Source organism: Hyaena hyaena, unplaced genomic scaffold (genome assembly GCF_003009895.1).
Source record: "Hyaena hyaena isolate Hyena2069 unplaced genomic scaffold, ASM300989v1 scaffold_201, whole genome shotgun sequence".
In the NCBI taxonomy this organism is placed as follows: domain Eukaryota; kingdom Metazoa; phylum Chordata; class Mammalia; order Carnivora; family Hyaenidae; genus Hyaena; species Hyaena hyaena.
In genome coordinates, this window is record NW_024080833.1 from 2,408,170 (window position 1) to 2,432,035 (window position 23,866).

General features: G+C 41.8%; 1 protein-coding gene across 1 annotated transcript in view; it reads right to left on the reverse strand.

Moving 5' to 3' along the window:
* Positions 1 to 3,848: 3,848 nt before the first annotated feature.
* Positions 3,849 to 23,866, reverse strand: part of F5 (coagulation factor V) — a 73,653-nt gene continuing 53,635 nt past the window's right edge. The window contains exons 14-25 of the mRNA XM_039241891.1: positions 23,100 to 23,274; positions 21,660 to 21,896; positions 20,613 to 20,829; positions 17,716 to 17,895; positions 15,542 to 15,658; positions 14,595 to 14,666; positions 13,328 to 13,428; positions 12,749 to 12,904; positions 11,032 to 11,176; positions 8,242 to 8,393; positions 5,595 to 5,777; positions 3,849 to 4,272 (exon numbers count right to left, since the gene is read on the reverse strand). Coding sequence (XP_039097822.1) covers positions 4,126 to 4,272; positions 5,595 to 5,777; positions 8,242 to 8,393; positions 11,032 to 11,176; positions 12,749 to 12,904; positions 13,328 to 13,428; positions 14,595 to 14,666; positions 15,542 to 15,658; positions 17,716 to 17,895; positions 20,613 to 20,829; positions 21,660 to 21,896; positions 23,100 to 23,274 — 1,882 coding nt within the window. The 3' untranslated portion in view covers positions 3,849 to 4,125. The remainder of the gene's footprint in view (positions 4,273 to 5,594; positions 5,778 to 8,241; positions 8,394 to 11,031; positions 11,177 to 12,748; positions 12,905 to 13,327; positions 13,429 to 14,594; positions 14,667 to 15,541; positions 15,659 to 17,715; positions 17,896 to 20,612; positions 20,830 to 21,659; positions 21,897 to 23,099; positions 23,275 to 23,866) is intronic.

Below are 23,866 nucleotides of genomic sequence, written 5' to 3' on the forward strand. Positions count from 1 at the left end.
TCTTCCTGATAGGGACTAGACTATACATCTAATATCCTGACTTTCCCAGCTGCTGCCTGAGGTCAGGCTTCCAATTAACCTGAATGAGTGGGATAATGGGGCAGACAATTAATAGTCCATGAAGCTGAAAACGCATGAGGGCATTTCCCATATCTTTGGGATGATAATGGATCTGGATACACCCCAATCTACTGGGCCCCTTAAGAACAAAGGCAGCAGAATGGACAATTACAAAGATTATAAAGCAACAATAATCTCAGGGTAGGCTAAGTGAAGAGGCTGATCAATTACACAGGTCTAGGTAGTCAAGACTGGAAGGGTGTCTATCTCATCTAATGCACAGAAAACAATACAGAAAACTAAGGAAAATGAAGAAATGGAGAAATGTATTCCAAACAAAAGAAGAAGATAACTTTTTGGAGACCAACCTTAATGAAATAGATATAAGTGATTTACCTGACAGAGAGTTCGAGATAATGGTCATAAGGATGCTCCAAAATCAGGAAACCAATGCAGGAACAAAGTATGAATTTAAATAAAGAGATGGAAAATATTAAAAAGCTCCAAACACTAATCATAAAGCTAGAGAATAGAATAACTTAAGTAAAGACTTCAATAGAGGGGTTCAATGGGAGACCTGATCAAGTAGAAGGGAAAATCAGTGAGCTCAAGTCAAGGTGGTGAAAATCATCCAATCAGAGAGCAAAACAGGATGAAGATAGCTTAAGGGACATATAGGATACCATAAGTGGACTGATATATGCAGTATAGGTATCTGATAAGAAGAGAAGAAAAGGGACAGGAAACTGATTCAAAGAAACAATGGCCTAGACACCCCAAATCTGAGGAGAGAAACAGATATCCAGATTAAGGAAGCTCAAATATTACCAAAGAAGATGAATCCAAAAGATACCCATGCCAAGACACGCCATAATTGTATTGTCAAACGTTAAAGAAAATGAGAGAATCTCAAAATCAGCAACATAAAAGTGACTTGTTATGTACAAAGAATCCCCCATAAAACTATCATCGTATTGTTCAGCAGAAACCTTGGAGGCCAGAGGAGAGTGGGATGATATATTCAGAGTGCTAAACAAAAACAGCAACAATAAATAAGAAACAGCCAGCCAAGAACACTCAACCCAGCAAAATATCCTTCAGAACTGAAAGAGAGAGATTTGCCCAAACAGAAGCTCAAGGAGCTCATCATCACTAGATCGGCCATACAAGAAATGTTAAGGGGAGTTCCTCAAGCTGAAATGAAAAGATGCCAATTACTAATATGAAAATACAGGAAGGTATAAACCTCTCTGTCAAACGTAAATATAGAGCTAAATTCAGGATATGCTAATATTGTAATGATGATGTGTAAATCATTACAACATAAGTATAATTTCTGAGAGAGAGAGAGAGAGACAGCGTGAGCAGGGGAGAGTCAGAGAGAGAGGGAGACACAGAATATGAAGCAGGCTCCAGGCTTTGAGCTGTCAGCACAGAGCCTGACAAGGGACTCAAACCCACGAACCGTGAGATCATGACCTGAGCTGAAGTCGGAAGCTTAACTGACTGAGCCACCCAGGCGCCCTGATAATATTGTATTTTATATTTGAAGTTTGCTAAGCTAGAGATCTTAAGCATTCTGACCGAAACAAAACAAAACAAACCAAACCAGTAACTGTGAAGGGATGATAAGTTAATTAACTTGACAATGGGAATCCTTCCACAACATTTACATATGTCAAATCATCAAGTTGTGCACTTACACATATTATAATTTTATTTGTCAAATATATTTCAATAAAGGTGGGGGGGGAAAGAAAGCCATATTTTGTGGATGTTTGAAGCTCCCCTATGCATTCACAGGACTCAGCCCACCCACAGATGCAGTAGGTAACTCTGATAGAGAGACAGTAGTAACAAAGATGTTCCCAGTCACTTCTGCTTCTTGGGATGCACCGGTGACTTGTGTTAACCAATAGGACACCGCAGAGTGAGGCCGTGCCAGTTCTGGGCCTAGCCTTTAAGAGGACTGGCAGCTTCTGCTTCCTAAACCATGAACACTTGCTTTGAGGACCCTGAACCACCTTACAGGAAGCTCAGCTCTTCTGTTGGGGACAGCGAAGGGATGGGCCACTTGGATGCTGCGTTATGAGGAAATGACCTGAAACCACTTGGGGAGCAATAGAGGACCAGCTGTTTCCATGTCCCGTTGAGCCTTCTGATGACGCTGCTACAGCCGTGTCTGACTTTGACCTCACTGGAGGCCCTCACACGTAGTCAGCAGTCAAGCCAGCCCAGTCAACCCACAGAACCATGAGAGAGAATAAACACGCTGCTTTAAGCGTTAAGATTTGGGGTGGCTTGTTCCACAAAAGGATAGTTTTACCAGAGACCGTCTATCCCATGTGACTGAAAGTGAACCAGAGAGCTCCCCAGTCTCACAGTGTCTGTCGGGTCATGGGATGCCAAGTTCCCAGGGAAGGGAGCGTGGAAAGGGGAAGTTGTTGAGGAAGGAGGGGCGGGGGGGGGGGGGGGCGGAGGGAAAGCGCTGGAAGAGAGCAGCAACTGCTCGCCAGTGTTAGCGGGAACAGCTGCGTTTGGGCCAATGGTTCCGATGCTGTTTTACAGGTTTTAGCTTTCCCTTAGGTGAACCCAAGTTTTGAAACAGTATGCCATTGTAGTGTTCGCCAGAATGAGGCCAAGGGTACACGTTCATTTCTTCCGCGGTTATTTGGATTGTGTTTCCTGTTTAAAGACCCTTAACTCTGGACATCTACAGGTGCAATCAGCTCCAAGGGAGTCCAGGCCAGAGCCACAAGTTGGGGCTACTGAAAATGCGCGTACTTGTTTTTTTTTGTTTTTTTTTTTTAATTTTTTTTAATGCTTTATTTATTTCTAGGAGAGGGAAAGAGAGACAGCGTGAGCAGGGGAGGGTCAGAGAGAGAGGGAGTCACAGACTGAAACAGGCTCCAGGCTCCGAGCTGGCAGTCAGCACAGAGCCCGACGCGGGGCTCGAACCCACGAACCGCGAGATCATGACCTAAGCGAAAGTCGGACGCTCAATCGACTAAGCCACCCAGGTGCCCCAAAAAACGCCCGTACTTGTATCTTACCTCATAGAGTCAGAAAAATCATTGTCACGTAGGTCAGACAGGGTATTTTAAGGACTCATTATTTCATATGGTAAGATATTTTTCTCTTCATGTCAAAAAAAATGAACCATTTAAAATTTTATTTGTTTCCTTTACATTTAAATCATAAGGGTTTTTTTTGTTGTTGTTGTTGTTGTTGTTTTTAAGATAGGCATGAAACCTAGCCAGGTCTATAAATGGCTTAAAAAAGTAATATCTCTTTTACTAGTGTGTATAGGTCTTTAAAAATTTTTTTTAAATGTTTATTATATTGAGAGAGGGAGAGACAGAGTGTAAGGGGGGGAGGGGCAGAGAGAGCGGGAGACACAGAATTCGAAGCGGCTCCAGGCTCTCAGCTGTCAGCACAGAGCCAGCTGTGGGGCTTGAACTCCCAGACCTTGAGATCATGACCTGAGCTGAAGTCGGACACTTAACTGCCTGAGCCACCCAGGTGCCCCAGTGTGTATAGGTTTTTTTTTTTTAAGTTGTTTATTTATTTTTTAGAGATACACGTGCTAGTGTGAAGGGACAGAAAGAGAGGGAAATAGAGAACCCCAAGCAGGCACCGAGCCTGACGCAGGACTCAAACCCACAAACTGCAAGATCATGACCTAAGCCAAAATCAAGAGTTGGACGCTTAAATGACTGAGCTGCCAGGTGCCCTAGTGCGTATAGGTTTTAACAGAACTATAATGAAGCATGCTAACTACATAAACATTACTTGATATAGCATTTTTAATCATTGTGAAAGATAAGCCATTTCCTTGTTGGTTCTTGATATTTCCCACACATCTGAATAAATAATAGCCATCATCTCACCGAATTGTAGCACGGAGTTACATTATGAAAGTTTCATATATAAAATTTTATTATCTAATAGAAAAAAGGGAAACAATGCAAACTATTAATATTTAAACTAGCTATAAAATACATTGCCCTCTCTAAATGGCTCCATATCTTTAAGAGCGCTTCCCATGTCTTTGAATATTCAACTCTAGTAAATGTCACAGCCAAAGAGCTCCAAGCGCAGTGCAATACTTTGGTTCCACGTTTTAGGAATGATGCGGATAAACCTGGAGATAATTGGTGGGTTGAAAAAATTCTTCACGTGTCCTTTGATATTATTATTTCCTTCGAAAATCTGAAAGCAAAATACAAGAAGATCTTTGATGATGATATAATGGATATAAAAATCTCATAGATTATTTTTTTAAAAAACAATTCCAGTTCAAGCTGAGGGCATCAAAGAACACAGACAACATGATCAGAGATGATCTTCAGTCAATTATGAAATCACATGCCTAAAAGACTTCTTTAGGGATTCTACCTCACCAATGATCTGAGCTGGAAAAATAAAGAAATCTGACGTCTGACGCCATCCCTTTGTAGCTGTGTGACAACTTTGGGCAGGTTACTTATATTCTCTGATTCTCCATTTCCTCATTGGCAAAATGGGGATAATAAAAGTTTACCTCACAGAAGGTGTTATAAAGGCTTTTTGGTATGTAAACATATGACAAGTGCCATTTAAAATAAAATGCAACCACGTGGTTTTACTTATTCTTTTTGGCAAATGCCTTATAGCCTCAATTGAATTGTGTTTTTTGCCCTTTTTTTTTCCTTTTTGCATTCCTAGCAGGTTCCCCAAGATACACGGGAAGCTAAATCATGATTTGTTTATGACAATGATGCTTACCAAGCTAGAAAGGCATCCTGTACAGTGACAGAGATGAAACAAATCAAATCAACCAACCAACCAACCAACCAACCAACCAGACACACACCCAGGAGTTTAAAAAGAGAGAGGTTCAAACTCATTTGCTGAGATGAGAGCTGAGACCAAGTGTTCGGTAAAGGTCATCCCCTTTTCCTACGCTGCCCCTCCACCTGGCCCCAGCCTGATGTCCATTCCTCACATATTAGGCTCATCTCCTCAGTTTTGCCCCAGCAGCATTTTAACACGACCTGACGGGGAATTCAGGAGTATAATGATGTAGTTCATCTTGCAGGAAATTAGTTTGCTCCTCAGTGAGGCTAACAATTGTCTCCTGCTTAATAATGTGATACAGAAAGCTTTGGGGCATGGGTATTTGATCATGCTAACATGATGTTATATCACGGTGGGGAGTTTCTAGGCCCCTCTTATGGACTGCATGTTTGCATCCCGCTCAGATTCATACATTGACATCCTTACACCCAATGGGATAGTATTAGGAGGCGGGGCCTTTGGGAGGTAATTAGGATTAGAGTAAATCATGAAGGTGGGGCCTTAACGATGGGATTAATGTACTCATAAAAAGAGGGGGAGACACGGGATGTCTCTCTTTGCACAGAATTCTTAGAGAGGAGATGCCTGTCTGTGCCTATTTGCCAAATGCCAAAAAATATTTGCAAATGTGAGATACTTTTCTCATCAGAGCAGCTTTCAAATTGCTTTGTTTTTGCTGGGAAACCAGCCTGTACCTCGTCCGCCATGGAGGATTTCTGCCTGTAAGGTTTCCAATCCACTCCCTGGTCGCTGTAGTGGATGGTGTAGCTCTTGACGTACATTTCCGAGGACAGAGACTTGCAGCCCTGGGTTACAATTGCAGTTATTTTCTTGATTTTGAGCAGGTCAATTTGTAACCACTGCTTGTTATTGTTTGCCTGTGAAAATGAGGAGGACACATGAATGAGGCAGATGTTAAAACCTTTGATTGTTTTAGACCAAGATACTCAGAAATGTACAGAGCTCAAGAGGATTTCCTTTCTGTCTCATCCCTTAAGACCCCCTGTCTCCTAGAGGATTTCCCTATTCCTTCTTGTTTGTTGTCACAGATGTATATAAACTTTTACTGGAGTATTTCAGACATTGTACAATAATGTTTTACTTGTTTGTATCCTTTACTTCTTGAAGGTCTGGAGGAACATGTATTATTTTGTTTCCAGGAACTCACCATAATGCATAGCACACTGTTGGTGTCCAACAAGTATTGGTTGAATGAATACATAAATGAATCCTACTTGAGAAAGAATAGCATATTGCTAAGTTATCTGTAAATATTATTCTCTGAAACAAATTTGTGTAAATGCCATGAAGATATTGCTGATGGGTTATCAGGGAAAGAATCCCTGTATAGTACACTGCATAGTATCCAATTGAAGCTGTACTGGTGATATAGAATATAGATAGCTAGAGGGTTTTTGAAGGCATGAACATTTTTGTAGGTATGAAACAGGTAGAGACACCTCAGTCTGCCTGTGTACTTGCATTGGTCTGGCTTAGATTTTTAGCATCTCTAAAAAGACCTTTTATTTTTTTATTTTTTTTAAATGTTTTATTTATTTCTAGGAGAGAGAGAGAGAGAGACAGCGTGAGCAGGGGAGGGTCAGAGAGAGAGGGAGTCACAGACTGAAACAGGCTCCAGGCTCTGAGCTGGCAGTCAGCACAGAGCCCGACGCGGGGCCCGAACCCACAAACCGCGAGATCATGACCTAAGCGAAAGTCGGACACTTAACCGACTAAGCCACCCAGGCGCCCCTAAAAAGACCTTTTAAAGACATTTGATCCTAATAGAAGATTAAGTGAAACAGTTCAGACCTAGAATTCCAGATTTTAAAATGACAGCATTAAAAATTAAAACCAGCATTTCATCTTTGAAGCATTATATTATAAAGGCTAAGAGCAAATCATATACAGAGCAAAATATGTCAAAAAGTTGTAAAATACAGGGTAGGGTGACACAGTTATACCATGAAAACTTGGATGACATTGTCTCAACTTAATCTTTCATTTCTTATTATTTTATTTACATAATTATATTAGTATAATATAATACATTATTACTTTTGAAATTTTAACTTCTTCGGGTATCAGTTTCCCCCTCTGTGAAATTGCATAATGAGGTGTTTGGGTGGCTTCCAATGGTTGGAAGATCCACTTCCTGTTTTTCGGGAGAATGGGCTTCCTGATTCTGTCGCCAGACTAAGCTAAAATAATGCAATCTTCTTTGTGTGTAAACTTAAAAGTCTGAACCATATGCTTTGTAACCCCCTCACTGTTCTTATATTCTGTGGGTCTGTGATGGACTAGAAATGAGCTCCAAGATACAGGTGTCAGTTCCCAAGACTATCTGTACGGGGTCCAAGCTCTTCTATCTTCTCCACTCCCACCATATCTCTCCTTCCATTTCTGACAGCCTAATTTAGGGAAACGACCTGGAGTTCTACAGAGTCCAGGGAACTAGAATGTAGGTGTCTTAAGGGAGGGACATAGGAGGATAGAAAGTAAGGAAGGGTTAAGTTGACTGATAGACTTATTCTGATTTCTGATGCCACTGTAATTTTTCAAGCCTGTTGAAGAGTGCAATAAAAATGAGTCAATACTAATAGTTATCTGAAAAGCTAAGGCACTGGAATTACTCAGTGGGCTAATATTAGGAGCAATATTACTCTCTGAAAGATGCTTATTAAACTTAGGCCATTGATTTATAACCCTGGTTTTGCAGCATTTTACCATGCCTCCAATTGTCTAAAAGAATGTCACAAAGTTCTAAAAAATGGGAACATAAAACATTTAAATAGCACTATGAAGAAAATGAAAAAATATTGCTAAATTGTGAAAAAAAAAAAGAGAAGGTGTTGGAAATCTAAATCATTTATCACTAATTTAAGTTGTCTTAATTCAGAGCTGGCAAACTACAGTCCATGGGCCATATTTGGCTCCCTGCCAGTTGTTGTAAATAAAGTTTTATTGAAACACAGCTGTGTTCATTTATTTATTGTTTTTAGCTGCTTTCTTGCTACAGTGGCAGAGTTGAGTAGTTATGACTAAGAATGTATGATTCACAAAGTCTAAAATATTTATTATCTGACCCTTTGCAGAAAAAATTCACCCACTTCTGGTCTAAATCAAGACTAGACCAAAAACCAAGGAGATGATAACTTCTCTCTGAGCCAAAGTCAGAGCTAAAGCTATCAACAGACATCCTAGATTCTCAGACCTTGGATCATAATCTGCAGAAATAGGAGATCATATTCTTGCTTCCCAAGATGCCCATGTTCCCTGTAGTGAGGGCCTGTTGTTTTCTTCTGGAAGGCTGAGAGATCTCCCTTCATAGGCATATTTTACCTTGGCTTGCCAGGCATTCACACGGCCCTGGGCATTGAGACGGGCACGGAAGGGTTCCCAGTAATCTCCCCACCAAGATTTTTTAAACGAAGAAGCTGTGATTTGCTTGTTTTCTATCCTTCCACTTTCCATACCCAGCGGTGTGGAGCATCCTGTAAAGAGAAAAGCATTAATTATGCACCACCAGGATTCCCTACACGGTGTTTTGCACTGCAGAGGAGACAGTATTAACACTAAGTAACAACAAAACAACCATTGCCAACAATGAACATTTATTGACCACGTGGCAAATCCTATTTTTAGGCTCTCCAGGTATTATCTGATACTCTTCACTACATCTATTTTACAAATGAGAGAACAAAAGCAGAGCAAGAAAGAATAACTTGCCTGGAGTAAGACTACTAGAAGAATCAGAAACTAAACCGGAGCCCAGGAAGTCTGACACCAAATACTGTGTTCTAAATATTTAAACTCATTTTCCTCCTTCAGAGAGTCATGGAAATTTTGGTCTTTTCTTTGAAGTAGAAAATACCTCTAAACTATCTCAGTATATAAGAATATATTCTATTTTTCTTTCTAAAAAAAAAGCTACAAAGAAAAAGATCAGTGGGTCCTTGGTAGTCACATTCAGTATTTTATTTTTAACCTTTTGAGAGTGATTCATGTTATGCACCATATAGAATTTTGTCAAGATGTGAACTTGAATGTCAGGCTTCGAGGCTGTGCGGTGAATTTAAGAAGTACAACTAGTGAGTGAGCCCAGCCAACCACTCATCATCACCATATCTGTGACACTTTGTTCTTGTTGTAGTGATATCTTTCTCCATGAAAAAAAGTTAAAAAAAAAAGAATCTACTCTTAATAATTATATCGAGAAAGTGAAGAATTTTATTTTTTAATTTTTAAAAAAATGTTTATTTATTTATTTTTTAATGTCTTTATTTTGAGGGACAGAGAGTGAGCGGGGGAGGAGCAGAGAGAGGGAGACCCAGAATTCGAGGCAGGCTCCAGGCTCAGAGCTGTCAGCACAGAGCCCGACGTGGGGCTCAAACCCACAGACTGTGAGATCATGACCTTACCCAAAGTCGGACACTTAACCGACTGAGCCACCCAGGCGGCCCCAAAAAATGTTTATTTTTGAGAGAGAGAGAGACACGGTGCGAGCGAGGAAGGGACAGAGAGAGAGGGAGACACAGAATCCGAAGCAGGGTCCAGGCTCTGAGCTGTCAGCACAGAGCCCAACTCTGTTTGTGCAGGGCTTGAACTCACAAACTGTGACTTCATGACCTGAGCCGAAGTCAGATGCTTAACCGACTGAGCTACCCAGGCTCCCCAAGAAAGTGAAGAGATTAAAAACATTTTTAAAAAAATATTTATTTTTGAGAGACAGAGAGAGATAGAGCATGAGGAGGGGAAGGTCAGAGAGAGAGGGAGACACAGAATCTGAAGCAGGCTCCAGGCTCTGAGCTGTCAGCACAGAGCCTGACATGGGGCTCAAACCCACTAACTGTGAGATAGTGACCTGAGCCTAAATCGGATGCCCAACTGACTGAGCCACCCAGGTGCCCCGAAAGTGAAGAGATTTTTAAAAAGTAATGCTTCTTGAATAGAAAATAGATGTTTTGAACAGATTAACAGAGTCAAATGTCACATTTTAGAGTTGCTTGACCCTATAAACTGAACATGCTACCATTTACATCGTGTATCATAGAGAAAGAAAAAACAGTGACTTACGGAGCGATTTCAAGGACTGCTCCTGCCTATACAGAATTAACATTTATGTGGGAGATGTTACATACCACTGCTAACTAGGCTTCAACAAAGTGCCCACATCCATATCCCTCATGGTATCGACAGTATAATGGATACCATTATCTGCTTTGATAGGAAACGGATTCCAGGTTCAGCTACTTTCTCCACTGTGAGCTGTGAGAGACTGAGAACGTAGTGTAGCTCCCCCGCAGGTGGAGAAATGGCAAGTTTCAGGTGTGCTATGTATCGATCTCACCCCCCACCCCACCCCCCGCCGAGAGCCCTGGGGCAGCTTAAGATGGAGCTGAGTGTTAGCCAGGCCCTAGGTTGATTGCTGCCTTCTTTTACCACAGATTGAGGGATAGATATTATTTACTACATACACTTTGAAGTGAAAGAATTTGGAGAGCTCTGCTTTAAGAGTCAGCAAAGGAGAATAGTTGATAAGACTCTTAAACATCTTTGTTCCGTATAGAATTTTATTACGGCCATTTTTGATTACCTGGATTTATTTATATCACAGGTCATATTACAGCCCTTGAAAAATAACAGCTTACAGAGAAAGAGCTTGAGTACCTACATAGGGCGCCAAATGGAATGAAGCGTTCAATCAAAGTTTCAGGAAGTTGACAAGGAGTTGAGATTCATTGAAAACATTCATTGAACATCTAATATATGCAAGTGATGTTGTTAGGTTCTTCTGGGCGGGGCCTGAAGGACCATGGAAGAGTCAGGCCTAGTCTGAATCTTAGTTCTTACTGAAATAGGCTGCTGCGCTTATTCTAAGCGAGGGCCCTTCCTTGCAGGGTCAGGGCGGTGCCCATGCCATCTGGGCGCTGTTCCGAGACGGGCCGCCTGTGGCTGGTAGAACCAGTTTTGGTCTAGATCACAAGGAGAGTTCGCCTGAGCACAACCCGTTTCACCAAGGGTTTTCTAGGCACCCAAGTGATTGAAGAGAACTAAAAGTTCTAGCCATTCTTCCACATCTTCTTGCTCCTCTGAGGGGCAGTTAGAAAACAACGCATCTTAGCTCCTTACCGTTAAGCTCACAGCCGTGTAGCTCCAAGCGCAGGGCGGGTCTGTTGTAGGATCTGATTGGAGAGATCCTAATATATCTAGCCACAATAGGCGGGTCAAACTGATTCTCTTTTATTGTAGTGGCATCTGAATTGCCATCAAAACACTGGAGGAATGAAAAGAGGAAGGCTTAGTTATGTAACAATTCTCTACAAAGGGATTTCATAATAAAATTCTGGATTAATTTAATATTGTCATATTAAGTTTTCATGTGGCCTCAATTAAGTCTCCTGGTTTAAAAAAAATAATTGGAGATCACTTCACTTCAGGAAGATGAGGCAGACGTATTTTGCCTTGTTTCTTCCGTTGAGTGCTACTAAAATATAAGGAGCCTCGGAAAGGTGGAGAGAAGGTGGCAGACGGGCTGGGGTGCTTGGGACCCGAGAAGCAACATGGCGGTGGGTTCCTGGGCTTTCATTGTTGCCTCACATACCCCAGACTGGGAAGCACAGAAGCTGGCAACCAAGAAACACAATGGGTATAGCCAAAAAGAAAAAAAAAGAAAACCCCACTGAAAACCTGCCTTCTCTAGCTACAGGCCCAGGTAAGGGCAGCTCAGCAAGACAGAAAATTTTCGGACAATAATCAGTCTACATCCAGCTAAACATTATAGAAGGCGCTATGGCTCCTCCTCCACCCACAGCATCAAACGTCAAGTGGGGAGCCTAGTCTTCCATGCTCATGAGATTGTAATGAGGCACCCGGCACCCTCACTGGGATTGTGTCAGAGAAGGCCAAGTAGGAATCCAGGACTTGCATCCCCACCAGCTCCTAGTAAGGCTCCCACCACTGTAGTATCAGTGGGGACTATCCCGTCCCCACCCAACAGCCAAGAGGAGCTCCCCTTGAGTGGAGAACCTGGACTTGGGAAGAAGTTGGAAAGAGCCAGTTAAAACAGGAGATAAGAGCTGCAAGATTGAAAAACGGAAAAACAGTAGATAAACACAAGGAAACAGAACCAGTTCTTTGAAAAGATTTTTAAAAAGGCGAACATCTAGCAAGACTGACAAAGCAAAAAGAGAAGAGGTGCAAATTACCAGCATTGGATTCAACAGGCACTTTCACTGCAGACATCAAAAGGGCACTAAGAGTACAAACAGCTCCACACACATAAATTTAACAACCTAGAGGAAATGGATCAACTTCTTGAAAAACACTATCTATGGGGCGCCTGGGTGGCTTAGTCGGTTAAGCGTCCGACTTTCGCTTAGGTCATGATCTCGCGGTTCGTGGGTTCGAGCCCCGCGTCGGGCTCTGTGCTGACAGCTAGGAGCCTGGAGCCTGCCTCTGATTCTGTGTCTCTCTCTCTGCTCCTACCCCACTCATGCTCTGTTTCTCTCTCTCAAGAATGAATAAACATTTAAAAAATATTTAAAAGAAAGACACAAAACCAGATTAAATGCCTTATACCATCTACCAATCTGAGAAGCCTGGTGATTTCTGTGTGTGTGTGTGGCGGGGGGTGGGGGTGGGGGTGGAGTTGAAGTTTCATAAATCAGGCTTATCCCTTTAATTTGTGATAAGAGACCCATGATTTTGCCACTTTCATTCATAAAGCCCTAAGAAAGCCATCTGTAGTTCTACCACCCAGAAAGGTATTTGTTTAAAAATACAGTCGTAGGCATAGGAACCTAGTAACCCTAGGGTGAGTCTTGAGAAAGAGACAATGTCCACAGACCATCACGTTCCTTGTGCTGTTCCCTTTGAAGATCTGCCAGTTTGTCTGGTCAGAGCTATAGGACACGTAGAACTCTATGGTGTAGTATGACTTCAGATAGTGTTTGGCACCTTGGGTCTGGATCCCTGTGAATACGACTTCCCTCTGCATGTCCACCTGCAATAGAGCAAAGCCATTAAGCAGATCTGTCCTCGTCGACAACTCACACACTGCCTTCCTTAACTCATTGTGTAACCAGCTTTCTTTAGAACTAAAAAGCCTGCATCTTAGTAAACTAATAAACTGGCTAGAGACAATACATATTTGAGCACAGAGTACCTGGACTTGAATCCAAGTTCGATCACTTACTCGCTGTGTGTCATTTTTGGAAGTCAGTTAGTCCCTCTGTGCCTTAGTTTTTTTATCTATAAAAAGGGTATCTAAGACAATACTAGAACTAACTTTATAGGGTTCATTTTGAATATGTAAAGCACTTAGAATGGTGCCTACAACATTGCAAGAACAACATAGAGAAATTACAAAATCACTGTCATTTTATTATTATAGTACAGTAAATACTATCAGGTTAATAAGATATACCTGGATCCAAGGTTTAGGGTGATCTTGTGAAAGCTTTTCTGTGACCCAAGCATTATATGATCCACCATTGTTTAATCTTGCTAATTTGGGCTCCCAATAACCTAAATTCAGAAAAGAAAAAAATTTATTCTGAACTTAAAAAAAAAAACTTAAAACATACAACTAGACATTTCCCACGTAAATTTAGTCCCCGCAGAAAACCAGATCTCTGCAGGAGCCTCTACTGAAGTTAGGAGACCAGGCAGTTGTCACAGGCCTCAGTTACTCAGTCAGTTCATGATGACGAAATCTTGGCTTCTGGTCTGTGCTTGGTCCCTGTCCACCACCACCCACCCTCCTTCTTCCACACAGGTTGTGTTTATCTTTTCTCAGCTTTGTTGATGTAGTTGCTACTGAGTGTGGCTTGCCTAAGGCGAGGGCATGCGAGGGATTATGGGAACCTCATGATCCCTTGCAACTGACCTTTTCATCTTGGGAAGGGCTTTGAGGCAGAGTGAGGCAATTAGAAGGAGATCCTGACACAGAGTGGGTGATCAGCAAAGTTTATGAATAGATGAATGGTTAGCACAGCAAAAGGCCCTATTAATGGGCAGTATAGCGTGTGGTCAATATACCTTGGGCATCTGGCTGGAATATCTGGTTTGTGATCAAGCGTGGAATGAGGATGAATGTGGAGAGTTTTGGAAATGGGCACACGGTCATAAGAGTAAGGCACTGAAAGAACGAACGAAAGAACGAAAGAAAGAAAGAGGGTGCCTGGGTGGCTCAGTCATTTAAGTGTCTGACACTTGATTTTGGTTCAGGTCATGATCTCATGGTTCATGGGGATCGGGCTCCATACCGGGTATGGAACCTGCTTAAGATTCTCTCTCTCTCTCTCTCTCTCTCTCTCTGTTTCTCTCTCTCTCTCTCAAAATAAAAAGAGAAAAAGAGAGCAAGGTATCCACTCCTCACCCAATCCCTGCTGAGAGGCTGGACTGCCTGCGTAGGGACTCTGAGGCCCCCTAGCTCTTGGTCTTCCCTGGGAGAGACTCTTTAAGCACATTATACACCAGGGAGGGAGGCAGTGATGAAGGAGTGTCAACAAGTGCTTTGCTCCTTCCTCCTCCCAGGTGAGCAGCTCAAGATGGAGCTGGTTTCCTGTGGTAGAGAAAAGCCTGGAGATGAGCAATGATTCAACAGACAGGACTGTCACGGACGGTATCTCAGGCTGTGTGCTGCATAGTTCTAGGAGGTGCCTTCCAAAGGCTATGATGTTACCACTTACCCCAATGCCCAGAAGCCTTGATCTGTGAATCAGCTATGATACCAGTGCTTAGTCCCATTGGCATCTTACATTCTACCAAAAAAACAAAAACCAAAAAACACAGAACAATGAATAGTTTTTGCTTAGAAAATACATATAACAAAGTAAAAGTTCTGCAGCTAGAGATTATACCTCCGGCGGGCCAGTGGTTCAATAGTTTCACCTACCTTGTGTGGCACTGACATAAATATGTCTGATCATAAGAGATAAATGTACTAGCATGACTGGTGCTTTAACAGAAATAGTGACACCCCAGAGGAAAACCACTGAAGTCCCGAAATGCAGTTAGCTTTAAACTGATTTCCATCTGCTTGTATCTTAAAATAAAGCCATTTTACAACATTAAGTACTACCCCTTATAAGTCTATGTTCCCAAAAGTTGACCCAAAAGTTACAGAGCTATTTACATTCCCATCAAAAAAGGAAATACCAGCCACTGAGATATCTGGATGTGGACACAGAGCTTGGTACTCAGCAGGTACTTAAAAAGTGCTGGTTGGCTGGCTGGCTGGCTGCATGGATGGACCTATGGAAACTGTTTCTCAAATACAGAAGTGCCAAGTTCAGAGACTCTCCTAGTCATCGTTTCACTCCTGGCATCTTTCCCTCCTCTACTCTAGGAGTCTGGAAAAATTCTTCCATCCACTTTCCCATGAATCACATGTCATGAAGATGCTTTATATTGGTTCCCCAATTGAAAGCAATGCCTTTGGGCTGAAACGTGTGGTTTAAGTTTCCTAGAAGATTGATGCTTGCAGTATAATCAGACCATGGGTCAAAATAAAAGCAGTTACAGATTATGCCTCTGTCATTCAGAGAGGTCCCAGAGTTGAGTATTTTGAATTTAAAAGTTAATAATATTCTAGCAGGGACTGTCCTGCTGGCGCGCCCAGGCTCTCGGAGAGTACCTCTGTCTATGATGAGAAACGGTGTCTGCATCCCAGCTCTCTGGTTTTCTCCAATCTCTGTGTCGAGGAGCCACCAACCAGATTTTGATGCCTTCATTTCAAGAGTTTTAAATGAACCTAAAATAGAAAGCGAAGGACAACATTACATACCCAAAGATTAACAGTTAATATTAGTCGACAGCTGTCAAAACTTCTTTAGATTCTTGAGAAATTCTTTAGAAAGGAACTTACAAATTATCCATTTCTCTTTCGGGAGGACTAGAGTTGTAACAAGCATAAAAACAAAACAAAACAGCACACATACACATTACTCAAAATTAATTGGCCCAGGCTTCAAAAAATCTCCAGCATCTCTTACTAGAAAGAAACTTTCACTGATCTACATTCAGTGTCACAAACTAACCTATATACAACACAGCTTCACAGTCCTAAGTATTAAGGCGGTCTTGAATGACTCATTATTGGGTCTCAAGAATATTGTTATGTGTTTCCCTTTTTCCCTTCATTTCATTAGTTTTTCTTTTTTATATATGAAAAGTAAAAATAGGGGCACCTGGGTGGCTCAGTCGGTTAAGCGTCCGACTTCGGCTCAGGTCATGATCTCACGGTTCGTGGGTTTGAGCCCTGCGTCGGGCTCTGTGCTGACAGCTCGGAGCCTGGAGCCTGTTTCAGATTCTGTGTCTCCCTCTCTCTCTGACCCTCCCCCGCTCACACACTCTCTCTCTGTCTCAAAAATAAATAAACTATTAAAAAAATTTAAAAAACATCTTTCTCCCATGTTTTCAAATTTTCTATTAGGTTTACATAGTTGCACAGAGATGCACATACATATACTCAAAATCACTGAAGGACATTTTTGAACCCTCTGATTACCCACTCTGTTATTTTAATACTGCCCGCTGTCAGTTTACACTTAAATTCCATTGACTGTAATTCATGACTATTTTCCAGATGATGGGTAAAAATTAATAGCTGGTGGCCTTCCTCTAACACACAAGAATGATTCCAGTCTTCCACTCTCCAGTGGAGATATTAGATTTGAAGATTTGGATGGGCCAGCCAATTCCAGCTTCTAAGGCTCAAGGGAAGGATGACCAATCTGGTCATTTACATTTTGTAAAAAGAAGTAACCCTGACCTAATCATTTATCTCCCTGATTTTAAAAAGTGGGTCTTTATAGCTCTATTAATGAGCCACTGGTTTGAATAAATCGACCAAGAACACTGTCTCCGCACCCCCCCCCCGCCCCCCGCCTTTAACCAAACCAGTCCTGTTTGGACTTCTGTGCCTACCTGAGTTTGACCCACAGAGCAACTTCCCAACCAAAGTTCTGGCCAGGGACTGACTGCCTTCCCTACCTTCTCAGAGCATTTGTGGAAGCAAGGCTGCTTGTTAAAAATGCAGAGTCCTGGGGCCCCTGCCCAAGATCAAAGTCTCCAAAAGCAAAATCTCTGCCTTAGCATTTACGTTTTAACCAGCTTCCTAGAGTTTCACTATGCTTGTTACATTTACACACCCCTACTCACACCCCTACACTGCACAGATATGCCTATAAACAACTCACTGGCACATAAAAGTCCTTTGTGATGGTTGGTTTATTTAAACCTTTTCATTATTTTGTACATGAGAAGTTCTAAATACCCCTCTTATTTTTTTGCTTTTATAATCTTTAAAAACACTGCCTCCCACTGCTCCAACAACCTCGTGAGTCAGTTTAAGATTAAGATTCCTGTAGTCACTTGCCCAAAGGTATCAGGGTCAGAGTGTGCAGAACGGAATTCACGGATTCAAGAATCCCAAAACCCTAGTATGTTTTTAATCTCCTTCCCAACAGAAAGCTGCTAAAGCAGCCTGAGCTCTGTGGGACTCATTTTGTAATCTGCTTAAGACCTGGCCTACGTGACATGGAGCGGTTTGGAAAAACCTGCATTAGACGTAGCATCTCTGTAGAACCGAGCTGAGCCTGTGTGGAGCTGCATGCAGTGCCTACACTGGCTGACTTTTTCAGACTCTGTCTACAGTCTGGGGAAATGGCTGTACCCAGGATCTGAGCCAGAGCCCACCCTTGACCCTTAGGAAGCACGGGACGGAATGAGGGACAGTTGTGTTGCTAAGACTGCCTTCTCTAGTCATTTTTTCCATCAGGGACCCATTTTCATTGTGCAGATCTTTACCAGGCAGAAGGGGCCAGACCCCTAGCTGGTGCTGTTGAGTGCCGTTTTCCAGCAAGGTCTGGCCGTGAAAGTGAACCACATGAATGTCTCGAGAGCTGCCCATGTTCAGCAGGTGCAGCCTCACCCACTCTTGCTCGTACATTCTCAGGCCAGGTAAGCTGTAGATCATCCCATTAATGGCTGAAACGACAGAGTTGCAACCGATTAGGAATCTGTGTACACCAGCAGAGGGGCTGAGAGGAAGTATGAGGCATCCCATTCATCACCCATCTTGCCTTCACTCCCACTGTCTGGACCCCTGTGTGTCCTGCTATCAGAGAGAGGCTAAGACAGCCCCTCCAGCTCCTCCTCACACCAGCCCACAGCAGCTTCCCATGCGATTTATCATTCTCCACCCTGGACATCACACTTCTGCCCTGTGCTTCACTCACTTCTCCTTGACATTTTCCTGCACTACAAACACAGAAAGACTAATATGAGCCAGATGAGTGAACTCCAGTGGTTAGAGGAAAAAGACTGAGGGGACACACAGCACATCACCCCATGGGCTTCCTAAATTCAGAGATTGTTCCAGGCAAAATAAGAAAGTCCAACCATAAGGGTTCATGCTCATACTCTCATTTGTATGATAGATCCTTTGCTCCCTTCCCAGCTTAAATATCTGGGGTTCATGCATTTAGCTGAGATTGAAGTGAGATAATCTTTTATAATTGTAAATAATTAGTAAACAAATTATTATTTAATAAATTATATTAAATTATAAACTAAACCATATAAATAAATTATCATTTAATAAATTATTGCAATAAATTATAAATAATTAGTAGTATTATTCTAAAGTAAAAAGAACTATATGGAATTTCAGGAACTGAGCAAGTGAATTTTGGTAGCAAAAGGGGTTGAGGTCATTTTGGCACCCTTAAGGTTATATCAGGTATGAGAGTACCTATCTTTCCACTCCTAACACAAAGCCTAACTCCCTCACCTGTGCAGGAAGTAGGTTTCCTAAGAGTGAAAAATGTCTCAAGTGATTATTGGGTCAGCATCACTAAATCATTACGTCAGAATATGGAATGAAGTCTCTCAACATAGCAGCTACTCAGTAAACATTTGAAAAATTGAACTGAGTGATAGAATTCATTCATTTATTCATTACTTCACTACACAGCTGCCGGGCACATACTACAAAGTCCAGGTGCTGAGTTTGAGGCTGGGAACTCAGATGGTCTGTCTACCAAATACCCCGATAAATACTACACCATGGGATTACCAAACCACAGAGACTGAAACTACAGTACATTTTAAACTAAACTATAACAAATGCAGTTTACTCTTTCTTGGAGGAATCAGAAGCAACGGCTCGAGGGTACTGAGCAAGTAAGGGGACAGCTAGCTGACAAGCCTATCTGATTCTGCAACCCTCTGATGCTCTACCAGCAGCTTGGGAGGTTTTCAGAAGAGTGTGCCTCCCACTCGCGAGACCAAGTAGCCTGGGCTGAAAAGCCTAGAAATGATAGGAGAAGAGAAAAGGAAGCTCCGCTTGGCGTTTATTGGTCTGCTTTCCATCGACTCTCTTCTAGAAAGCTTAAGAGAATCTGTTTAATTTCTTTGTATGATAAGCAGTCCGAGGGGAGGGTTTTGGAGCAGATCATAAATTATGTTGATCACCTTCCTCTACCCTCAAGTGTTTATACAGGTGAGATCAGATTAAACAGAAGTTGAATGAGAAAAATAAAGCAAGAAGGGCAGCCTGAGTGTGTCAATGGGTTGCAGGAGGCAGAACACACCTACTTAGCTGTGGTGACTGGCTGGGGGAGGTTGGTGGTAGCGGCACTGAAGTGGATGTTGTATATAAGTCTTTTTCTTCCTTAAGCGATAGCAACCTTCTCCTTTCCAGTTACATGGAATGACCCGTACCCAAAGCACAGATCCTTCCTGGTGAGAAATCTTACAGTATTTTCCTCCATTCATCAAACTCTAAAAGCAGGGCTCATCAGCCTTCATTTATTTTTTGAATTCCCAAGTCATTCTCTTTGTTTTTCACCAAATTCCAAGTTCTGACTTTCTCTAAAACTACAGTAAACCTTGGATGGCTAGTAGCTTGTTCTGTGAGTGTTCCGCAAGACAAGCAAACAATTTCTAATAAGCCTTAACTTGATAAACGGGTGTCGTCTTGCAATAGAAGTAGTATGGGACGCCGAACATCACATGATCACACCTGAGCCAATGGTTCTTGAAATTCGCTTTGAAATATGAGTGCTCTGGATGACAAGCATGTTTCCAGAACAAATTATGCTCACAAACCAAGGTTTTACTGTATTTTTAATTCAGTGACAATTTACAGACAAAATTCCTGAATGGAGTTCAGAGTACATATGTTTTTCTCACTCAACCCCCGCTTCCCAAATGTTCTCTTGCCATGATTCTCCTATGACCTCACTACCTAGTTTCCTATCTCATTTTTCCAATGCCACCTGGGAAATGCTGAGAGCTGGAACTGTCACGTTCTTATTGAGAAAGCACGCATGGGTGATCACTTCTTCTAGATAAATGATTGTTCCTTTAGCAATCAAGGAACAGGTTCATTAACTGTTTACACTGCAGGATAATGCTAATTCCTAAGCTACCGGCTGACGCACATTGGCTTCTTGCTGGCTGGTTGGGTCTGTTCTGCCGCAGGCTCCTGCGCTAGCTTTCAGACCTTCTCTGTCCCATTCACCTGTAGCGCCACCTGCCGGGCGACACCAGCCCCCAGACCTTTAAGGACCTACTGTGGGTTTGTAGTTCTTGGTTCTTGAGAAGTACCTTATGTCTAATCTTATGAAGACTGAGGACAGGAATCAGGGGCACCCAGGGGGATTTGGGTCGGAGATTAGATCAAAGTCAGAGGACAGTACCATGAAACTCGTGGGAGGTTTGTCCTTCGGAGGATCCCAGTCTCCAAGCCCTGGGAGACTGTGCTTTCTTTTCATAGTACCAGCTCTTCCTTTCGTCAAAGACCATAAAGAGAAAGACAAATTCTCTCATGTCCATGGGCGTGTTGCTCTCCTTATGAAGTACTCCTTTTTGGCAGATCAGAAGGGGACCTATCAAGCCAGAATGGATATCTTTTTCCTGGAAGACAGTAGGAGCAAATTGCACATATTTTTCTCTTTCTCAGGATTTTCTCTGATTATATAGAAAAGGACACCTCAGGGGCTCTGAAATGGAAGATTATGAAGGAACAGCTTACTAAGCATGGGTATCATCATCAAATTCTGTGGCATTCATATTCCCTTCCTCTTTATCTCAGCATGGCAGTCGTGATAATGTTAATGACAATATTGATACTATTATAATCACTATTTATTGAGCGTCTACCAATATACTAAATATTTTGCTGGTAGAGTCTTATTTAATTCAGACAACAATCCTGCATATTAAATAAAAGGAACTCATTTACTGAACAAATATTGCCAAGTGCCTATTGTGTGCTACCTACTGTTTTCTCATTTTTAACTTTTGGAAACTGAGGCTGCGAGAGGTCAAGTAATTTTCCTAGGCCCATACAGGAAGTGACAGGAGGGGCATTGAAATTGAAGTCTGTGCTCTCTCTTTAGCATGCCCCAAACGAACGAGTCTTGATTTTGTAGCTGTTTCATAAAGACAGAGCCAAAGAAAGCTATAACTTGCTCGAGGACATTGCAAATAAACGATTTCCTCCGCAAAGGAAGTCACTAACTGGGTGCAACAATTTCAGTAACCCCCACTGCCCTTCCTGAACACTTGTTTCTCTCACGCGGGCCTCTGGAGACAAGTTGCTGTAGATTGTTGATACAATCCTCACATATTCCTCACGGAAACCAGGGCAGGCACCTAACAGGAGAGCATCTTGGCCCTTCCATTTGGCGGACTCAGGTTAGAAGGTTAGGGGAATGACGGAAACGTTCAATGGATGTACCTACCGGGTTCACTGCTGAGTAGTAGGCCCAAGCTCGGCAGGCCGACCCGGGATTTTCCGGCCCCGACCGCGGAGTAGCGTGCCATACATACGTATAACTGCTGTTTGGCCGAACAGCATTATCTTCCTTAAACCATTCTGGAGAATCATCTTCATAAGACTTCCCCTCTGATGACTTTTCATAGGAAAGCCCATGGGCGTGAAGAGAATATGGTCTGGATGCTAAATTTTTAAAACGAACCTAGAAAAAGGAATGAGCCACAAATGGACTTAAGATCAACAAAATTCAAATTAATGAATGTCATTACTACAGGCCCAAATAGATGGCTATTAAATTAGACCTAGATATATATACAGTACGATATATTAATTGCACACAGGTTTAAAGTCACGTATGTATTGTCTGATTTTTAAAATATCCTGTGAGATAGGGCCCATGTAGCTTACCCTGGAAATACCAAAGCATGTTTGTTCTTCGGCTCAAAGCAAAAATATTGAAATTATGTTCAGATCACAATAGGTGCTGTAGATGTGAAGATGAAGGAGGTTTGGGTCTTACAATAAGCTTTCAACCTCCTGGTGAAGAGATACATGCACATCAAAACTCAAGTTAAAAGTCTGGAGACAAGGGGCACATGGATGGCCCAGTCCATTAAGGAACTGACTCTTGATTTCAACTCAGGTCATGATCTCACGGTTCCTTAGATCCAGCTCTGCACTGGGCTCTGTGCTAACAGCTAGACGCTGCTTGGGATTCTCTCTTTTTCCCTCTCAGTGTGTTCCTCACCTGCTCACCCTCTGTCTGTCTCTAAATAAATAAATAAAATTAAAAATCTGGAAGTCTTAGGTTCTGTAAACAAAGTATGAACAGGGTTCATGGGAATGCCAGGAAGGAGCCATTCGGTTGAATGTGCAGGAGAGGTTGGGGTGGCAAAGAAAGTTTCTTAGGGAAAACAGAACTGGTCCTTGCAGTAATGAATGGGAGCTCAGCAGAAAGGGAAATAGAATCATGAGATCATTTTTTGTTTTTGAAGATTATCAAACCACAGTAAAACCTTGGTTTGCAAGCATAATTCATCCAGAAACATGCTTGTCATCCAAAGCATGTGTAGGTCAAAGCAAATTTCAAGAACCATTGGCTCAGTTGTGATCATGTGACATGCGGCATCATGTACTACTTGTATTGTAAGACATCACTCATTTATCAAATTCAAATTTATAAGAAATGTTTGCTCATCTTGCAGAGCACTCGCAGAATAAGTTACTTGCAGTCTAAGGTTTTATTGTACTTGGCAAGCAGTCTCTGAAAAGATGTGTAGTTATTTGTTAATTTTGGAAGATAGATAAATTACCAATACTCCTCTTCCCCCTTTCACTGTTACAACCCCCTGGTGCTTGTGGAAATTCCTCTGATGATCTTAACAATGCTTAAAAGATTGCTTACTTGGATGACATCATCCACTTCAGCTCTAATAACAGGACCAAGAATGCCAAGATGCTCTTCAAGCTCCCCTATCGGATCACGTTTGGTAAAAGTGCTATCAAGATACTTTCGAAACACCACTTTCTTGTACACAGTGTTCTCCGGAACATCCTCAATGTCTTCATTATCTATTTCACTGAAATAATAGTAATAGCAATAACAATAATAATAAATTGCTTAAAATAACAAATGAAAAACCATTGAAGAATTGGAGGACTTATCCCTGCTTCTGAATAGAGTGTCTAGCATAGATATTTAATAAATACTTCATGAACAAATGAATGAAAATATAAATGAGTAAAAACTTAAGCCAGTAAATATCCTTCTAACCACAGTACCATTTCTTAGGTAAGTCCTCCTATGATCCTTTAGACTAGATCTCTAAGTGTTCACAGTATTACTATAGAATATATAGCATATTTCTGTAGTATTCTTAAATAAAGCAGTACAGATTATTTATTTGTCTGATTATCTATTAAAATCTGACTCTGATACTAAAGTGAAAGTCCCCTGAGGTCAGGGATTGTGCCTAGTCTGCTCATTATTTTATTTCCAGTGCCTGGCAAGTCATCTGGCACATTGCAGGCACTTGATAAACTTTCATTTAATGAATTTATTTATGAATGAATTAATAAGTATAATCATATATTCACATAGCAGATTTTAATATCAGAAGCAGACAAAGCCATGCAATGGGATCATGCCAGGGCTTGGGACCATCAGGTGAC